Source organism: Lasioglossum baleicum, chromosome 10 (assembly GCF_051020765.1).
Source record: "Lasioglossum baleicum chromosome 10, iyLasBale1, whole genome shotgun sequence".
In the NCBI taxonomy this organism is placed as follows: Eukaryota; Metazoa; Arthropoda; class Insecta; order Hymenoptera; family Halictidae; genus Lasioglossum; species Lasioglossum baleicum.
The window spans coordinates 3,888,171-3,902,949 of record NC_134938.1 but is presented as its reverse complement, the minus strand read 5'-3'; the positions used below and the strand labels follow the sequence as shown (position 1 = coordinate 3,902,949).

At 38.4% G+C, this 14,779-nt stretch overlaps 1 protein-coding gene across 1 annotated transcript in view; it reads left to right on the top strand.

Moving 5' to 3' along the window:
- The window catches only part of Orco (odorant receptor co-receptor), a 72,617-nt gene that overhangs the window by 52,107 nt on the left and 5,731 nt on the right, over nucleotides 1–14,779 (top strand). Inside the window, exons 2-9 of the mRNA XM_076432311.1 lie at nucleotides 2,728–3,449; nucleotides 6,984–7,118; nucleotides 7,669–8,052; nucleotides 9,516–9,770; nucleotides 10,163–10,413; nucleotides 13,614–13,713; nucleotides 14,221–14,325; nucleotides 14,536–14,691. Of these exons, the coding sequence (XP_076288426.1) occupies nucleotides 6,984–7,118; nucleotides 7,669–8,052; nucleotides 9,516–9,770; nucleotides 10,163–10,413; nucleotides 13,614–13,713; nucleotides 14,221–14,325; nucleotides 14,536–14,691 (1,386 nt within the window). The 5' untranslated portion in view covers nucleotides 2,728–3,449. The remainder of the gene's footprint in view (nucleotides 1–2,727; nucleotides 3,450–6,983; nucleotides 7,119–7,668; nucleotides 8,053–9,515; nucleotides 9,771–10,162; nucleotides 10,414–13,613; nucleotides 13,714–14,220; nucleotides 14,326–14,535; nucleotides 14,692–14,779) is intronic.

Here is a 14,779-nt window from a genome sequence, read left to right as displayed (position 1 = left end):
TTTTCTAAGGATGCATGTACCAATTACTTTTAGAAAAGACGCTGTTCCGTGTTCTTCGTGCAACAACGGACAAAGAACATCGTAAATGGTTGATTTAATTAATCATAGATCCACTGCCTAGATTCTTTTGTGATCATTTCAATAGTGTCAAGGTTGTTTGGAGGTAAACTAGATAATAAGCATCTATGTGTCCGTATCTATAACGTGACCTGAATATCCGTTACTTCTTCGCACATCTTTCCATGTCCGCGCACTTGCAATATCTCGGAAGACAATATGAATTCTCCGCGCCAAATAGAGACAATTTGCAACCGAGATTTGAACGAGTGGCAATTCCGGGTTCTCTCCCCGGTGTAGCCCTTCCTCGAAATCTCAGCTCATCAATTTCTCTGGGTCGCACAGTGGGGGTAAAACCGATGAATTCTGTGTCAAAATCAAAGAACTTTCGATAGAAATGAGATAGAGCGATGAAATTTCTTTTTCTAATGAAAGCTGAAACGTCGCAGAATATGAAATAATTACAGCTAATTAGTTGATATTTCACAAAAACGATTACTATTACTTTGAAAATGACTCTCATTTCAAAGTTGGAGTCGGATAATAGATTTGCTTTCGGAGTGTTTGTCATGGACGCAAAAGATAAAAGTCTTTCAACTGGAGCTGAGGATGGTAGAGCAGTATTAGTTTGAAAAAATTACATGTAATTGTAATTTTAATTGGCAAGTAATTGTAATCGTAATTGAAATTACATTTTGCCCAACTCTGGTTATGTGTGACTCTAATGTAATTTTTAAAAAATTACTTCTCATCGACGAATTTTTTTAATGAAAAATGAAATACTTTTAACAAAAATTAAGTGGCTTATATGGAATTTAAAAAAAAAAGTTTGTTTTCAATATGTTTTCGGAACGTAACCCCCCTTTTTGTACTGACTCTGGGTCTCATATAACACTAGGTTTCTAGGAACCTATCTACCGTGTTATTAGTACAATATTAAAAAATTTATCGTCATTTTTATAGAGCACCCGAATATTAATTCGGGTAACTGTTACCGCTGCGCCGCTCGCGGTCTTCGTTTTACAGTCCACTGTTCAAAATACCATTTGAATAAATGTGAAAGCGATTCAAATGATGAACAATACCTTACGCTTTATAAGACCTAGAATCGATGACAAGTTTACACGGAATACGTAAGCGATGTTTAGAGTTTCCGTAGAGTTTATCGGTGACCTATACGAATTCGAAGTTTGCTGCACTACGCATTACCACGACGGGAGATTGCGTAAAGTGCAATTTAGTTGTGTACATACATATATCCAACAATCATTATTCATTTAAATCACTAATATTCACGCGCTGTCTCGGGTCACTGATAACCGTGAGTTACCGACGACACCTGCTTCTAACTTATTCAATCCAAACGTAACTCTAAACAACCTAGTATGAACTGTAAGCTATAGCAACAAAATTATCCACCCAACATACATATCTATTCATTGTTTCAATAAGGACAATCGATATGAACAGTAAAATCATGGTATGGGCAAACTTCAATGATATGCAAAATATTTTTCTAAATAACATGTTCGCTATACAAGTCCATTCGTTTTTTAATTTTCGTTTTATTTCACATAGGGCAACTCATAATACTTGTCCCATGGGCTTGATAATGAGCCAAAGGTTTCTTGTTTCTATAATAAATACAAATACAGTAGGACCTCGATTAACCGGATCCCGATTATAAACGAATATGCGTTTAAATGTGATTATACAGGAGGGTGGTTCTTTTAAGTAAGGCCACCTATATATCTCTTCAGGTTATTGCGATGCAAAAAATATTTGTTACATAATGTGCATAGTGTCAATGGACCAAATATCTGGGAAGAATATTTTTTTCCGAAGGTCATTTTTATCGGAGTTATCAAGGACATCGGTGTTTCTTGACACATAACTACATTTTCTTTTATTGCGTCGTGTAACTAGTCGAAATATACATTTAGATAAACAGTAGCGAGCAAAAGTTTAACCCTTTGCACTCGAGCGGCGCCGCTACAACGCCACAGTGGGACTAACCGATGGATTCTGTGTCAAAATCAAAAAACTTTCGATAGAAATGAGATAGAGCGATGATTATTTTTTAAATTGAAGTTGAAACATTGCAGAATGTCGGAAAAATAGAGAGTTTATGGTACCAACGTTTTTTAACCTTGAAAAAATCGTTAAACTTGCACAATTTCAAGAAAATTGTTGTTTATCCAATATTCACGCGCCAAGAAATTTTTTTTTTACATACAAAGTATATGTAAAATGTAAAATGTGAAACACTTGTCTAATATAGCCAAAATCGTCTCGAATTGCTAGTTCGCCCGAGCGAGAAAGTCCCCGAGTGCAAAGGGTTAATAAATTTTTGTTTACTTATTCTCTAGCGAACTAGCCGGTCTAACATCTTTAAAAAATTCAAGTCCTTTGGACCAATTTTTAAGAAGTTATGCGATTTTTAAGGGTGTCCACTTAATGTTGCCGCTGACTGTAAGAGAAGACCGAAAACTGTTTATTCGATTTCCACCTTAGTCCAAGTAGTACCTAAATAATCTTTTATTTGCAAATAAGAAATAATAATGTATCTAAATAAAAAGTTTCGTTATTATTTGCAATTAAAATCACACGTTTATTTATTATTTGAAATAAAATTTGCCCAACACTGGTCCTACTATACATCTGTTACAGGAAGGACCTTATATCCGATATCGTATGGCGTACGGAAACAAAACAAAACGAAACGTGTCCGATCTTTCTGTCCCCGACTGTACCAACCCCCATCACGAGAGCAAGAAGAATCGGTCAGAAAAGGGTGAAATTTTCCGGTAGAAGCGAGGCAGGAAATGCCATTGTGTTGGGATCTTTCTATCGTTCGTATGTTTCTCCTCGTCCTCCTCCTCCTTCTCCTTCTCCTTCTCCTTGCGCGTTTCCCCCGGTTGGCTCGCGCTTGCTAACCTGCCGGTCGTCTAAATCTGAATAATTGATACGATTAGATAGCTCCATGTCGACGATACAAGAAACAACATGGCCACTGCAATCCACTGCAACAACGTCGGAGAACGTCTGCGCCTCGGTACCCTTCGCGGATTGGTCCACGTTTGGTGCCCCCCGAGGGGGTATACCCTGGAGGGGTAGCGCTAGAACAGGTGGACAGGTGGCAGCCTTCTGTGACTGACGCGACCGGGGGGGAAAAAAAAGAGAGGAAGGAACGCCGACAAAGAAAACCACCCCCCTCGCTCTCCCCCGGGGCCGGCAATCGAGGGTCAGCCGACTCGCTCCGTTAGTTTTCGTCGATACCGCGTGCCCTAATCACCGACACGCCGATTCCTCTTTTTGTGAACTCACGGCGAGCTCGCGCCTCACTGTGGATTACTTTTGGATAATTGGTGCGACCGATCACCGGCTTCAAGGTGAGAATTCGGTGCCCCGACGACCGATGGTCCCGGAAACCGCTGCCCGGAACCGTCTCGCGACACGAAACTCGCCTTCGCGCGCGCTCTACGATTCGAATGTTAACACTTTACCTACCGGAAGCCTGTTAATAGGATTTTCAAAAATTGTGCTGTTCCAGAAAGAAAGCACAGAAATTTTCGTTTACATTGCAATCTTAAATGAAGCTATTAGATGATGTTATTCAGGGTGACTTGTTAGTTCACAATGAAAATTGCTGTTGCTATTGAAGGTTCCATTAAAAAGTGTTTAGCCATGTAGCATAGATTTTTCAAAATTATGTAAATAATCACTGGTCGGTAATGTGTTAATAATAGTTTTGCGCGAGCAATTCGCACGACTAGACTGCGGATTTTATGCATTTATGAGAAAAATGGGTACATACAATTTAAAACAGTGGAGGTATTAAAGATATTTAAGGCCACCAGTGCATTACTTTTACCTGAATAAGACAATTAAAGGAAGCGTGAAATTTTTATTTGGCTCCTGTGTCTTGCAACCGATTTGCAAACATTTTTTATGTTGCATAAAGATCCGCAGTCGAATAATGACCTGTGCTAATTCGGCTGAGATAGTTCAAGGCATTTTCTTTAACATGTTTACACGTGAGAGTCGCTCACGCGAAAAATATTGCAAGTTTGTTGCTAGGGTATCCGCATCTACCTTCTGTCAGTGTTTTTTACCGCTTCCTTTGTTACTTTGCAAGTGGGTGATGTTTAGACTGCGGATTTGATGCATTTATGGCAAGATTGTTAAGGTGAAACACAAAACGGTAAAAATATAACAGTAAAAATATCTAGCTATAAATGATCGAACCTTGCGCCGAAATCATTAAATTTTCGATCGAGAAGAATTCAACTGCAAAATATCTAACGATTTGAAAAATACGATTATGTTGCCCCTGTGGCTTAATAAAATTATTAAGACAAGAAATAAATGTTTGAGCAGCTCCTATTTCTTGTAATTAACATGGAAAACTTTTATTTTGCATAAAGATCCGCAGTCTAGTGATGTTATAGAAGGATTAGTTTACTAGGCGATGGCGGATTATTTCTCGAAAATTGCCATTCGAATTTTGAAGAAAAGAAGTGAAGTCTGATCTTGAGTTGTGTACAAGTGCAAAGCCATTTTTTTTAACCTTCGCAAGGTAATATGGGGTCTCGGAGACACCAGCTTCAGATTTTTGAAAAGAATTTTTATATGGAATTAAATCTGTTTGTTTACTTCTTATAACAAATTTATTAGAAACGAGGCTATTTGTGAAATTTGTTTGTCAGGGTCTAAGAAACTCCTCCATCTTACTATTTATGTGTTATTAGACCTTACCTTGCGGGGGTTAACCCTTTGCACTCGAATGGCGACTGTAAAGCGCCAGTAAAAATGACCACACCATTATTCAAAACAGTTTCAATATTAAATATGTTTCTTCTATCGATCGCGTATTTGCTGATAATAAATTTTTTAATGTTTTCGGCGCAACGGTTTGATCGTTTATTACGAATTATAAAGCAACTTTGCATGTGCACAATGTAAAAGTGATTGCATTGAATAAAAATGTTCTGGGTCGAAAGAAATGATTTTGATTTTCGAATTAAAATTGCTTCGAGTGCAAAGGGTTAATCATTTTTGGCACGTAATAAACGTGATCGGTTTCGTTGAAAACACTTTTTGTATGTGTTATATAGGGTGTCATTGTTGGTACAACCGTGGAGAGGATGATTTTACGTTTCTAAATTTTTTCATTCGAAGTTTCGTTTTCGAGAAACGTCGAGTCTGACTCGTCTGATCACGAACCAACCAATTCTACTTCCTACATATACTGTGAGCCACGAATATTCGAACGGCCTTTAGAACAGAATAACTTTTTTATAATTGTACCAAACGACCTGATTGTTTATAAGCAATTAGAAGCATTGGCTGTCGAAATTATATGCCAAAAATATTGTCCAACAATTATAATTTACATGGTTACATGCAAAAATAACAAAGGCCTTTTTTTAACACTTTTTTATTTGGGCCCTTAATGAAAATTTAAAATATGTGTTTTGTAGATCTGTGTTGGTTATACTCGTGCTGAAAGTTTCATCGAAATCGGTTGACGTAGGAGAAAACAACACGCATCGAAAGATGTACGATTCTGTGGATTTTAAGCAGGACTTGATCAAAAGTCGTGTGAAACTACGATTTTCACCATTTTTAAACGCTTGACGAAATTTTCAGCATGTGTGCAACTACTATTAGATCTACAAAACAAATATTTTGAAGTTTTCTTTAAGGGACCAAATAGAAAAGTTTCTATTTTTGCATGCAACTTCGTAAATTGTAATTGTTGGAAAATCTTTTCTGCACATCATTTAGTAAACCAATACTTCCAATTGCTTACAAAACATCGTGTCGTTCGGTACAATTATAAAAAAAGTTATACTGTTTTAGAGGGCGTTCAAATATTCGGTTGGAAAGAAATTTCGTAGCGTTTTCGAATTAAGAATCAAAGATAAAATTAAGGTATTTATTCAATAACACGAGAAGTTACCTCGAAAATGGCAGAAAGGAATAGAACAAAATGGAAAATATGTTGTTGAATAAATCCATGAATGTGAATATCTGAATTTTAGCTATCGGTTTTAACTTACAAACGCTACGAATTTTCGTTCCGACCCAATACTTTCGTAGCTCTCTGTACATACATATGATACTAAGCACGCGAACTCGACGGATCTTTAAACTCGATTTTCTCGAAAACAAATCCTCAAACGAAAACCATCATTTTTTGAGTTTACATAAAATTAAATATCTCAGGACTCCAATGATGAATCTTGATGGTTTTTCGTTTGTTTAGTTTAAAATAAGTAGGGGCATCTTTTTTATTAAATAAACTTTTTTGTATGACCTTCGGATCATGGTTTTTTTGGCGTGGGGCACACCGCCACTTTCCAACTTATTTCTTTCAGCTCCACGGTGTGCCCCATGCCAAAAAAACCATGATCCGAAGGTCATACAAAAAAGTTTATTTAATAAAAAAGATGCCCCTACTTATTTTAAACTAAACAAACGAAAAACCATCAAGATTCATCATTGGAGTCCTGAGATATTTAATTTTATGTAAACTCAAAAAATGATGGTTTTTTGCAATTATCTGGAAATCAAGGCCGAAACAAAAAAAGTGATAGCGGTAAAATTTGTTCCGTTTGGGGTTCTCTACAGCTGGTTAACGTTTGGCCGTTTAAAAACGGATGATCCTGTATAACTCACTTACACTACATCCAAATACTCGGAACACTAAATATCCAAATCTCGAAAAATTTCCCGTATTTAAACCATAATGATTTCGTAAAATTTGTACCGAACAAACAGACAGACAAGAAAGCAAGCTAATAAAAACGTGATAAAAAGGGTGTCGAGTTACTTGTGTCCGCAACCGTACATCAGCATCTACGAAAGCAGTTTAAGTTCGATTCGGTAATGTAATCGGTCCTTCGAAATTTCTGTCGCAGATGATGAAGTTCAAAGAACAGGGGCTGGTCGCGGACCTAAGCCCGAACATCACGTTAATGAAAATAAGCGGGCACTTTCTGTTCAATTACTACAAGGACAGTTCTTCGAAGTTCATACACAAGATCTTCTGTATTGTAAGTAAAATTCTGTATTGTTTATTTTAACGATAAAATCATTCCTCGAAGAAAAATCAATTATACGCCTTTAAATACTAAAACTTTAAGCGAATTGCAATATCTTTTAACTTCGTTTAGTCGAATGTTTGTGTAAATGTACCGGGTATTTCACCTAACTTTTTCCTTTGTTCCTTTTTACAAAATCTTTGTGTTTTTAAATATAATATTTGTCACAATTTGCTTCATAATGAAAAGACAACGTAGAAATGTTAATATTAAAATTGCTGGCTTGATTTTTATCGAAAATGGACTTAGGCCACATTCAAAATAAATGGCTCAAATACTTCTTCTTAGAATTTTTCTTTTGTATAGAAATCTGCAGCCTATATTTACGAGAGCGTAAATACTCTGATTAACGATTAACCGTGAAAACAGAGGCGACAGGCCTGTTTTATGGCAAGGGTTTAAACAAATTGCTTCGGTTTTACCCAATGTTTATTGGTTACTAAATTAACGATCGACGGCGTTAAATGTGTGAAACTCTACTCTGGAATTAAATGATCTTCAGGTACACCTCAGCCTGGTGCTCCTCCAGTTCGGGCTTTGCGGTATTAATCTGATGCTTGAGAGCGACGACACCGATGTACTGACAGCGAACACGATCACGATGCTCTTCTTCACGCATTCCGTGGTCAAGCTGATTTATTTCGCGGTTAGAACTAAGCTCTTTTACAGAACGTTCGCCATCTGGAACAATCCCAACAGCCACCCTCTGTTCGCCGAGAGCAACGCTCGGTATCATCAGATAGCAGTTAAGAAGATGAGAATACTGTTGATGGCTGTTCTAGGCGCCACGGTATTGTCCACGATTTCGTGGACCACCATCACGTTCATGGGCGACTCGATGAAAAAAGTCATCGATCCTGTCACCAACGAAACCTCCTTCGTCGAGGTAATAATAATTAATCGAATAATTAGACCCTTGAGCAGTGGCGCGTTATTCTATGGGCAACTTGGGCGAATGCCCGTGGCCCCAAGCAAAAGGGGGCTTCCACTTTACGTGATCATAACTCCGTCAAAAATTGCCGTATCGATATCGTTAAACAATGGTTTGAAAGCCTGAAACTTCTAGTTTCAGATGCTCTGTTTCAAATTGTTGCTGTGTTGCTTTCTTACAAAGTTATAGCGAGATGAAGACAACATTGACGGTTAACGAAAATTTTGTGCAACTTTGGAACATCACACGGGGAGCAACAAATTTTTTTGATTAATCGCGTTAATATCATTTGGAAGGGCTATCTTCCCTGTGTAAATTGTGTGGTTGTTGAATATTGTGCGATTTTTTTTATTCGAGTTATTCAACATTGAAGTAAATATGAGCTTTTTAAATTTAACTCGCTCTCCAGTAAGCGAAAGAATTATCGTAGAATCTTGTGCAAAAAAGCAATAGAAAGAGCGTTTCTTTCTCTTCAAGGCACCTCTTTTGTTTTTTCAATTTCATTAACATTTCGATATACAAGGTGTTTCTGGAAATATGCTTAGAAAATGCACAATTTTCACTTTTCCTTTAACTCGCTGTATCTCGGCGAGAAATGATCGTAATACCATGATCCGAACGTCAGACTGAAGCAGAGATTCTACCGATTCAATTGAGTATCCCATGAACTCGCTGCGACAATTTTTTACATATGGTAGCTGTGTTTGAAGTTGGTGCTTCGCAGAAACTAGCGCGCCACGTACAGCGGCTGCTGTATAAAATTTGGACCAAACTCGATTCAAAATCAAAGAACTTTCGATAGAAATGAGGTAGAGCGATGAAATTTTTTTTAAATTAAAGCTGAAACTTTGCAGAGTATGGGAAAAATAGGGAGATTATGGTACGAACGTTTTTTAACGTTGAGAAAATTCGTTAAACATGGAGAATTTCAAGAAAATATGGTTTCTCCAGTAGCACGCGCGGAAAAAATTTTTTTTAGACATGCTATATATCATTTTCCGTAGATTTTGCAAGAAATCGATTATAACGCGCTACTGCTCTTGAGTTTGACCGCCTGGGTATACGCTGGGGGTGACCCCCTTGGATACAGACCGCGTGTTGTTGGCAAAAGGTGGTTCAGAAGTTCCGAACCGGAACCCACCGTAGTAAACACTAGGTCCTGCTGAATATTATGCTGAAATTAGGCGATGGTGAGAATGGAAGCAGAGGAGAGAAGTGGTGAATGGATTTAAAACCCTGAGGGGACCAAACATCATTACTTTTAGACCTTTGAGTTTGTTTATTGTGGCTACGAACGAGAGCTACTCTTTCGTCTACAGCTTTTTTTTTCTTCAAATAAGAAACAACATTTCTAAAGCCCTTCTCCGTCTAGCCCCCTTTACAAGATCGCGACGATCGTATACTTTCTGTTTGATCAGTTACCGAGACTTATGCTGTACTCTTTCTACCCATTCGACGCCAGACACGGAGTGGCACACGTTTCGATGCTCGTATTCCAATTCTACTTTCTGCTGTTCACCATGTTGGATGCGAATCTTTTCGACGCACTGTTCTGCTCGTGGCTCCTCTTCGCTTGCGAGCAAATCCAGCATCTGAAGAACATCATGAAACCCTTGATGGAATTCAGTGCGACGTTGGACACTGTTGTGCCAAACAGCGGCGAATTGTTTAAGGTAATATATTGCATGTGGACGTCACTGTTGTAGACAATTATTAGCACACAAAGTTGATATAGGGACTGTTGTCACTCCGAAACAGTTTTGTCGTCTTAACAGTATCGGCAGTATGGACAAATGTTGCACTCGAAACATCCGTTTCAACAAAAACGGAATACAGTACAAAAAGTAGAAATCTCAAGCTTTAAAATGGTTGTTTTTTCGTCAAATTTGGATAAATTTTAGCAAAGTTACAGCAGTTTCATTATTGATCGAATTTTGAACTAGCTGTGGCCGCTGAAATCGGGCATACAGTGCTGCCCTTCGAGGGGTGTACCCCGCAGTAGTGGAGATATTTCTTTCACCCTCGTCGTGTAGGAGATTGTCGCTACTTTATTATTTTCTGTTAGGCCAGCAGTGCGAAACCGGTAGCGGATATCGACGCGCCACCGCCGATCACACCAACCGGCGGAGATAATATGTTGGACATGGATCTTCGAAGGATCTATAACAATCGGCAAGATTTCACGGCGAACTTCCGGACGAATGCTGGTGGACAATATAACGGAACTATAGGGCCGAACGGATTGACGAAAAATCAGGAAATGTTGGTCCGTAGCGCCATCAAATATTGGGTTGAGAGGCACAAGCACATCGTCAGGTAAGTAATTAATCTTATCTTATCAGCGGGTCCATTTCCAATGGGAGTACCATCGATTATCGACATCCATTTTCTCGCGGACAAGGACATAGTGACTCGAATAAGTAATTTGCGGATCTTCAAGCAAAAGTTATTGTACACAGGGTGTCCCAGAAACGTTATACTTCCTTGAACGGGGTGATCCCTTTTTTCTTTTTCTTTAAAGACGTGGGAAAAAAGGGTACCCTGGGTTGGTCGACAACTCATTTGACCGACACTGTTTTCATTGACGATTTGACCGTGTTAGTGTCGGCCAAACCGTGTCGATGAAGACATTTGTCGACGATTTGACCGTGTAAATGAAAACATAGTGTCGACGAAAGTTACTGTCTGTCAAATCGTTGATAAAAACAGTGTCGGTCAAATTAGTTGTCGATCAATCCAGGGTAACCCGGAAAAAAATACATTTACGTACACCCAGAAGGGGTAGTGTGGGACTCGGGGGACACAGATGGTCGGTGTCGCTAATAGTTACTAAAAAAACCACACGTCTAGGACTGAGAGCCCTTTTCTCGCTCTCTAATGTCCTCGAAGACAGTCAGGGCCCCGCTTTTTTCATTTCTCCTGACTGCCTCTTTTCTCCGACTCACCTCCACTCCTGTTCTTTTCTAAAATGAACGGCGTGATCCCTGAAATCGACCACCTCCCCCGAAAAAGTTGAAATTGCTGGCTAATTCTCAATTAGCAAGCTGAAATTACAGCGCGTCGCAATTTCAAAGTTCATCACCATGACGGACGCCTTGACGACGGTATAACCTAGTTTCCCATTTCGATTCCCAGTCGGAGTTCGCATTTACATGGAAACGTAATCTACGACGACAATGAGAAGTCTCCTCCGCTTTCGCGAACCTAACAATGAGAGAGAGACTTCCATTAGGATAATAATCTCTGTCAGATGCAAGCGTGAATTCGTCTAACTTTATCACATCGTACAGTTTCGTGTTTGTCATCGAAAACTGTCTTTCGCAGCGATGGGCAGAAACACGGGGGAGGGGCGATAGAAAAATCATTCTAAAATAAAATCAATTGCAAAATTTGTACCGAACAGACAGACAGACAAGAAAGCGAGCTAATAAAAACGTGGTAAAATAAGGTTAACGAATGTCTACGATGCAAATTGCAACTTTGACAAATAATTATCAGAATATATGTTTCTTCTATCGATCGTATTTGCTGATAATAAATTTCTAAATGTTTTCGGCGCAACGGTTCGATCGTTTATTATGGATTATAAATCTTACAATCAATCATTCAATATTTCTGTTTTTTCCAAAATTACAACAACACATTTCATTTACAGACGCGATTCAAATAAATCTTGAAAAAGATCCAAACTGGGATCGAAACGTTGATTTTGTTTGACAATTAACAAAGTTGCTTTATAATTCGTAATAAACGATCGAACCGTTGCGCCGAAAACATTAAAAAATTTATTAATTATTAGAATAACAGAAATATTTCCGGCAGTTGGGCATACGCGCATAAAGAAAGTCGATGCATATTCTGTTTACTGAAAGTTTTGCCTTGCATCGAGCAACGCAAATGGATTTTCAAGCTCCTGCGACTTTCATGATCGATTATGTGTAAGACTTTACTGGTTGCGAACTTGTTGCGAGCATTCGTACGTGCAAGCTCGCGGTATTGTACAGCCAACAGACTTTTATTTCCCTCTCTCTCTCTCTCTGTCGTGACAAAAGAACAACGTTTAAAAAAGAAAACGAGCCATGTGGGATATCGACCGCTCGATACCATTCAAATGACACACAAAAAACGGCTAAATTTGTAAAAATTAAAAAAAACATTTAGGGGTTGACACACAGAAGCGATTGAAAGTGTAACACAGAAAGTGTAAAAAAATCAGGTTCTGCCGTTTCAAAGGGAAGGGACTTTTTAAAAAAATAGAAAGAACAGAGACAAATAAGTCGGAACAGTTGTCTAAGGCTCGAACTAAATTTCAAAGAAAGCCGAGGGTAGTATCGCGTGGCGTTTCCTATGGATTCTTCGGCAACAGAGAAACCGGGGGATGCGTGTGTTCCCACGGTGGTGAAGTATTTATTCTAAGAGAGCGCGATATTGACCGCAACTGGGGACGTACGGTGTGGACTGGACAATTTATTGGACAATTCAGGGGTTGTACGCTCTCGCGTTCACGTGAACGCCGGTATACGTGTCTAACACGTGTACTCGCACGTTCTTTTCCTTTTCGCGGACGAGGGATACCGTTCGAAACGCGGTTGGCGTTTACGTTTACCCTTCGACCTCGACGCGAACAACTCGGCCATCGTTTCGGAGATGCGCGGGAACCTGTTGCCGGACCTGTTACCGGACCTTTTTTTTTTGTTTAAGGGTGGTGGGGACATTTTACCACCCACCCCTCCCCCCCTCGATGAAGGGGTAGTGTGGAGCTCACCTTGCCTGAGAAAAACAAGAGGCGAAGGCATACCCAATAAAACCCCACCGCCTCACTATGGTCTGGCAGAGTTGTGCAGAATTACAATTGAATTACTCCAGAATTATAATTACAAAGTAATTGAATTAAATTGTAATTCAATTATGTTGTAATTTATAATTTCGATCTTCAGTCAATTAAATTACAACGTAACTCGTAATTGCAATGGAGCACAATTATAAAATACATTGTAATTGAATTATGAAAAATGAAGTAATTTTCATATCTTTATAGTTTATGTACATTTATAAATAATGCATAGATGTATAATATACATTAACACATCGATGATTTTATTTATGTTTTTATCTTATTTGTGTTGTTATTGTTACTTATGTTATTCCTGCCGCATAATGGTACTGTTAACACGATTTTTAAGACATTTCCTATGATCTGCCAGAAAAATATTTCCAACAAAAGTTGATCGGTATTTACATATCTATAAATTTCAATATTTTGAAACATCACAAAAACTTTTTACAGAATGATGATACCATAAACAGATGCAACACATTTTTTTACTAGCGATGATTCGGCTTGAAAGCGTGACAAATAAATAAGTAAAGGATTTGAATGTGTATTGTGGTCCCGCAATATTTTCGAACCGGGCCCCGCAAAAGGTCACGCCGGCCCTGGTGGACCTGTTACGGATTTTCTTGAAACTTATGTGAGACATAGTTCTTCAAAGATGAACCAATTATTCTTTTTTCAGACTAGTTACTGCTGTTGGAGACGCATATGGTGTCGCTTTGCTATTACACATGTTGGCTACTACGATCACTTTGACATTGCTGGCCTACCAAGCCACTAAAGTACGTAATCGTGACAAGAGTTCAAAGGTCATATTGACTGTATATGAACCGTTCACGGGCCAAATCGATTAACTCCACTTTTTGAAATATTTTAAATTTAAGTGTCAAAGCACTCGGTTCAGTCATAACTTTTTTTATTTATAATAAATTTTCCAAATAATACAGACTAACACCATTAACCCCTTGCCTTACAATATCGTGTCTGACACGTGATGAAGATTCTGAACACATTCTGATAAAAATGTATGTTAATAATTTCCTTTAAACCGAAACAAAATTCTAAATATTTTGGTTTTGTTAATATACAGCTATTGGAGAACATATAGACATACAATTTATATCAATATTCCCCTTTTGTAGGAAATTACGATCTACGAAACAGGTTCTAGTCACTGAAACCGTAAAATAAATCGTAAGGCAAGGGGTTAAACAACACTTTTTTGGTCGCCGTATTAAATGTCTCGTAGAGTAGCCCAGAGGAAAAATGATTTTAAATGTAACTTGTAGATCAATGGTATTAACGTGTACGCCTTCTCGACAATCGGATATTTGCTGTACTCCCTTGGACAAGTATTTATGCTCTGCATATTTGGAAACCGCCTGATCGAAGAGGTACTTACAATCAATAATAAATAATAAATCATAAAATTTATTATGTGTTCAATTTTCGATCGAGAAAAATTCACCTTTAGTCAAATAATAAAGTTTATCAATCTTCGTTAAATTTTAAGTGCACACTTTAGCAGAGTTCCATTAACCCTTAAGTTTTTGGGCCCGATGCCCAATTGTAATTTGCGTATTGATTTCTTCTATCGCATACAGAGCTCATCGGTGATGGAAGCCGCTTACTCTTGCCACTGGTACGACGGATCGGAAGAAGCAAAAACATTCGTACAAATTGTGTGTCAGCAGTGTCAGAAAGCGATGTCGATTTCGGGGGCAAAGTTCTTTACAGTGTCCCTAGATCTGTTTGCTTCGGTAAGATCGCGTGCTTCGATTATAAATAAGATCATTCGAACAAATTGCGTATTCTGTTGTTGCATATGAAATAATCTGTGCATGAACA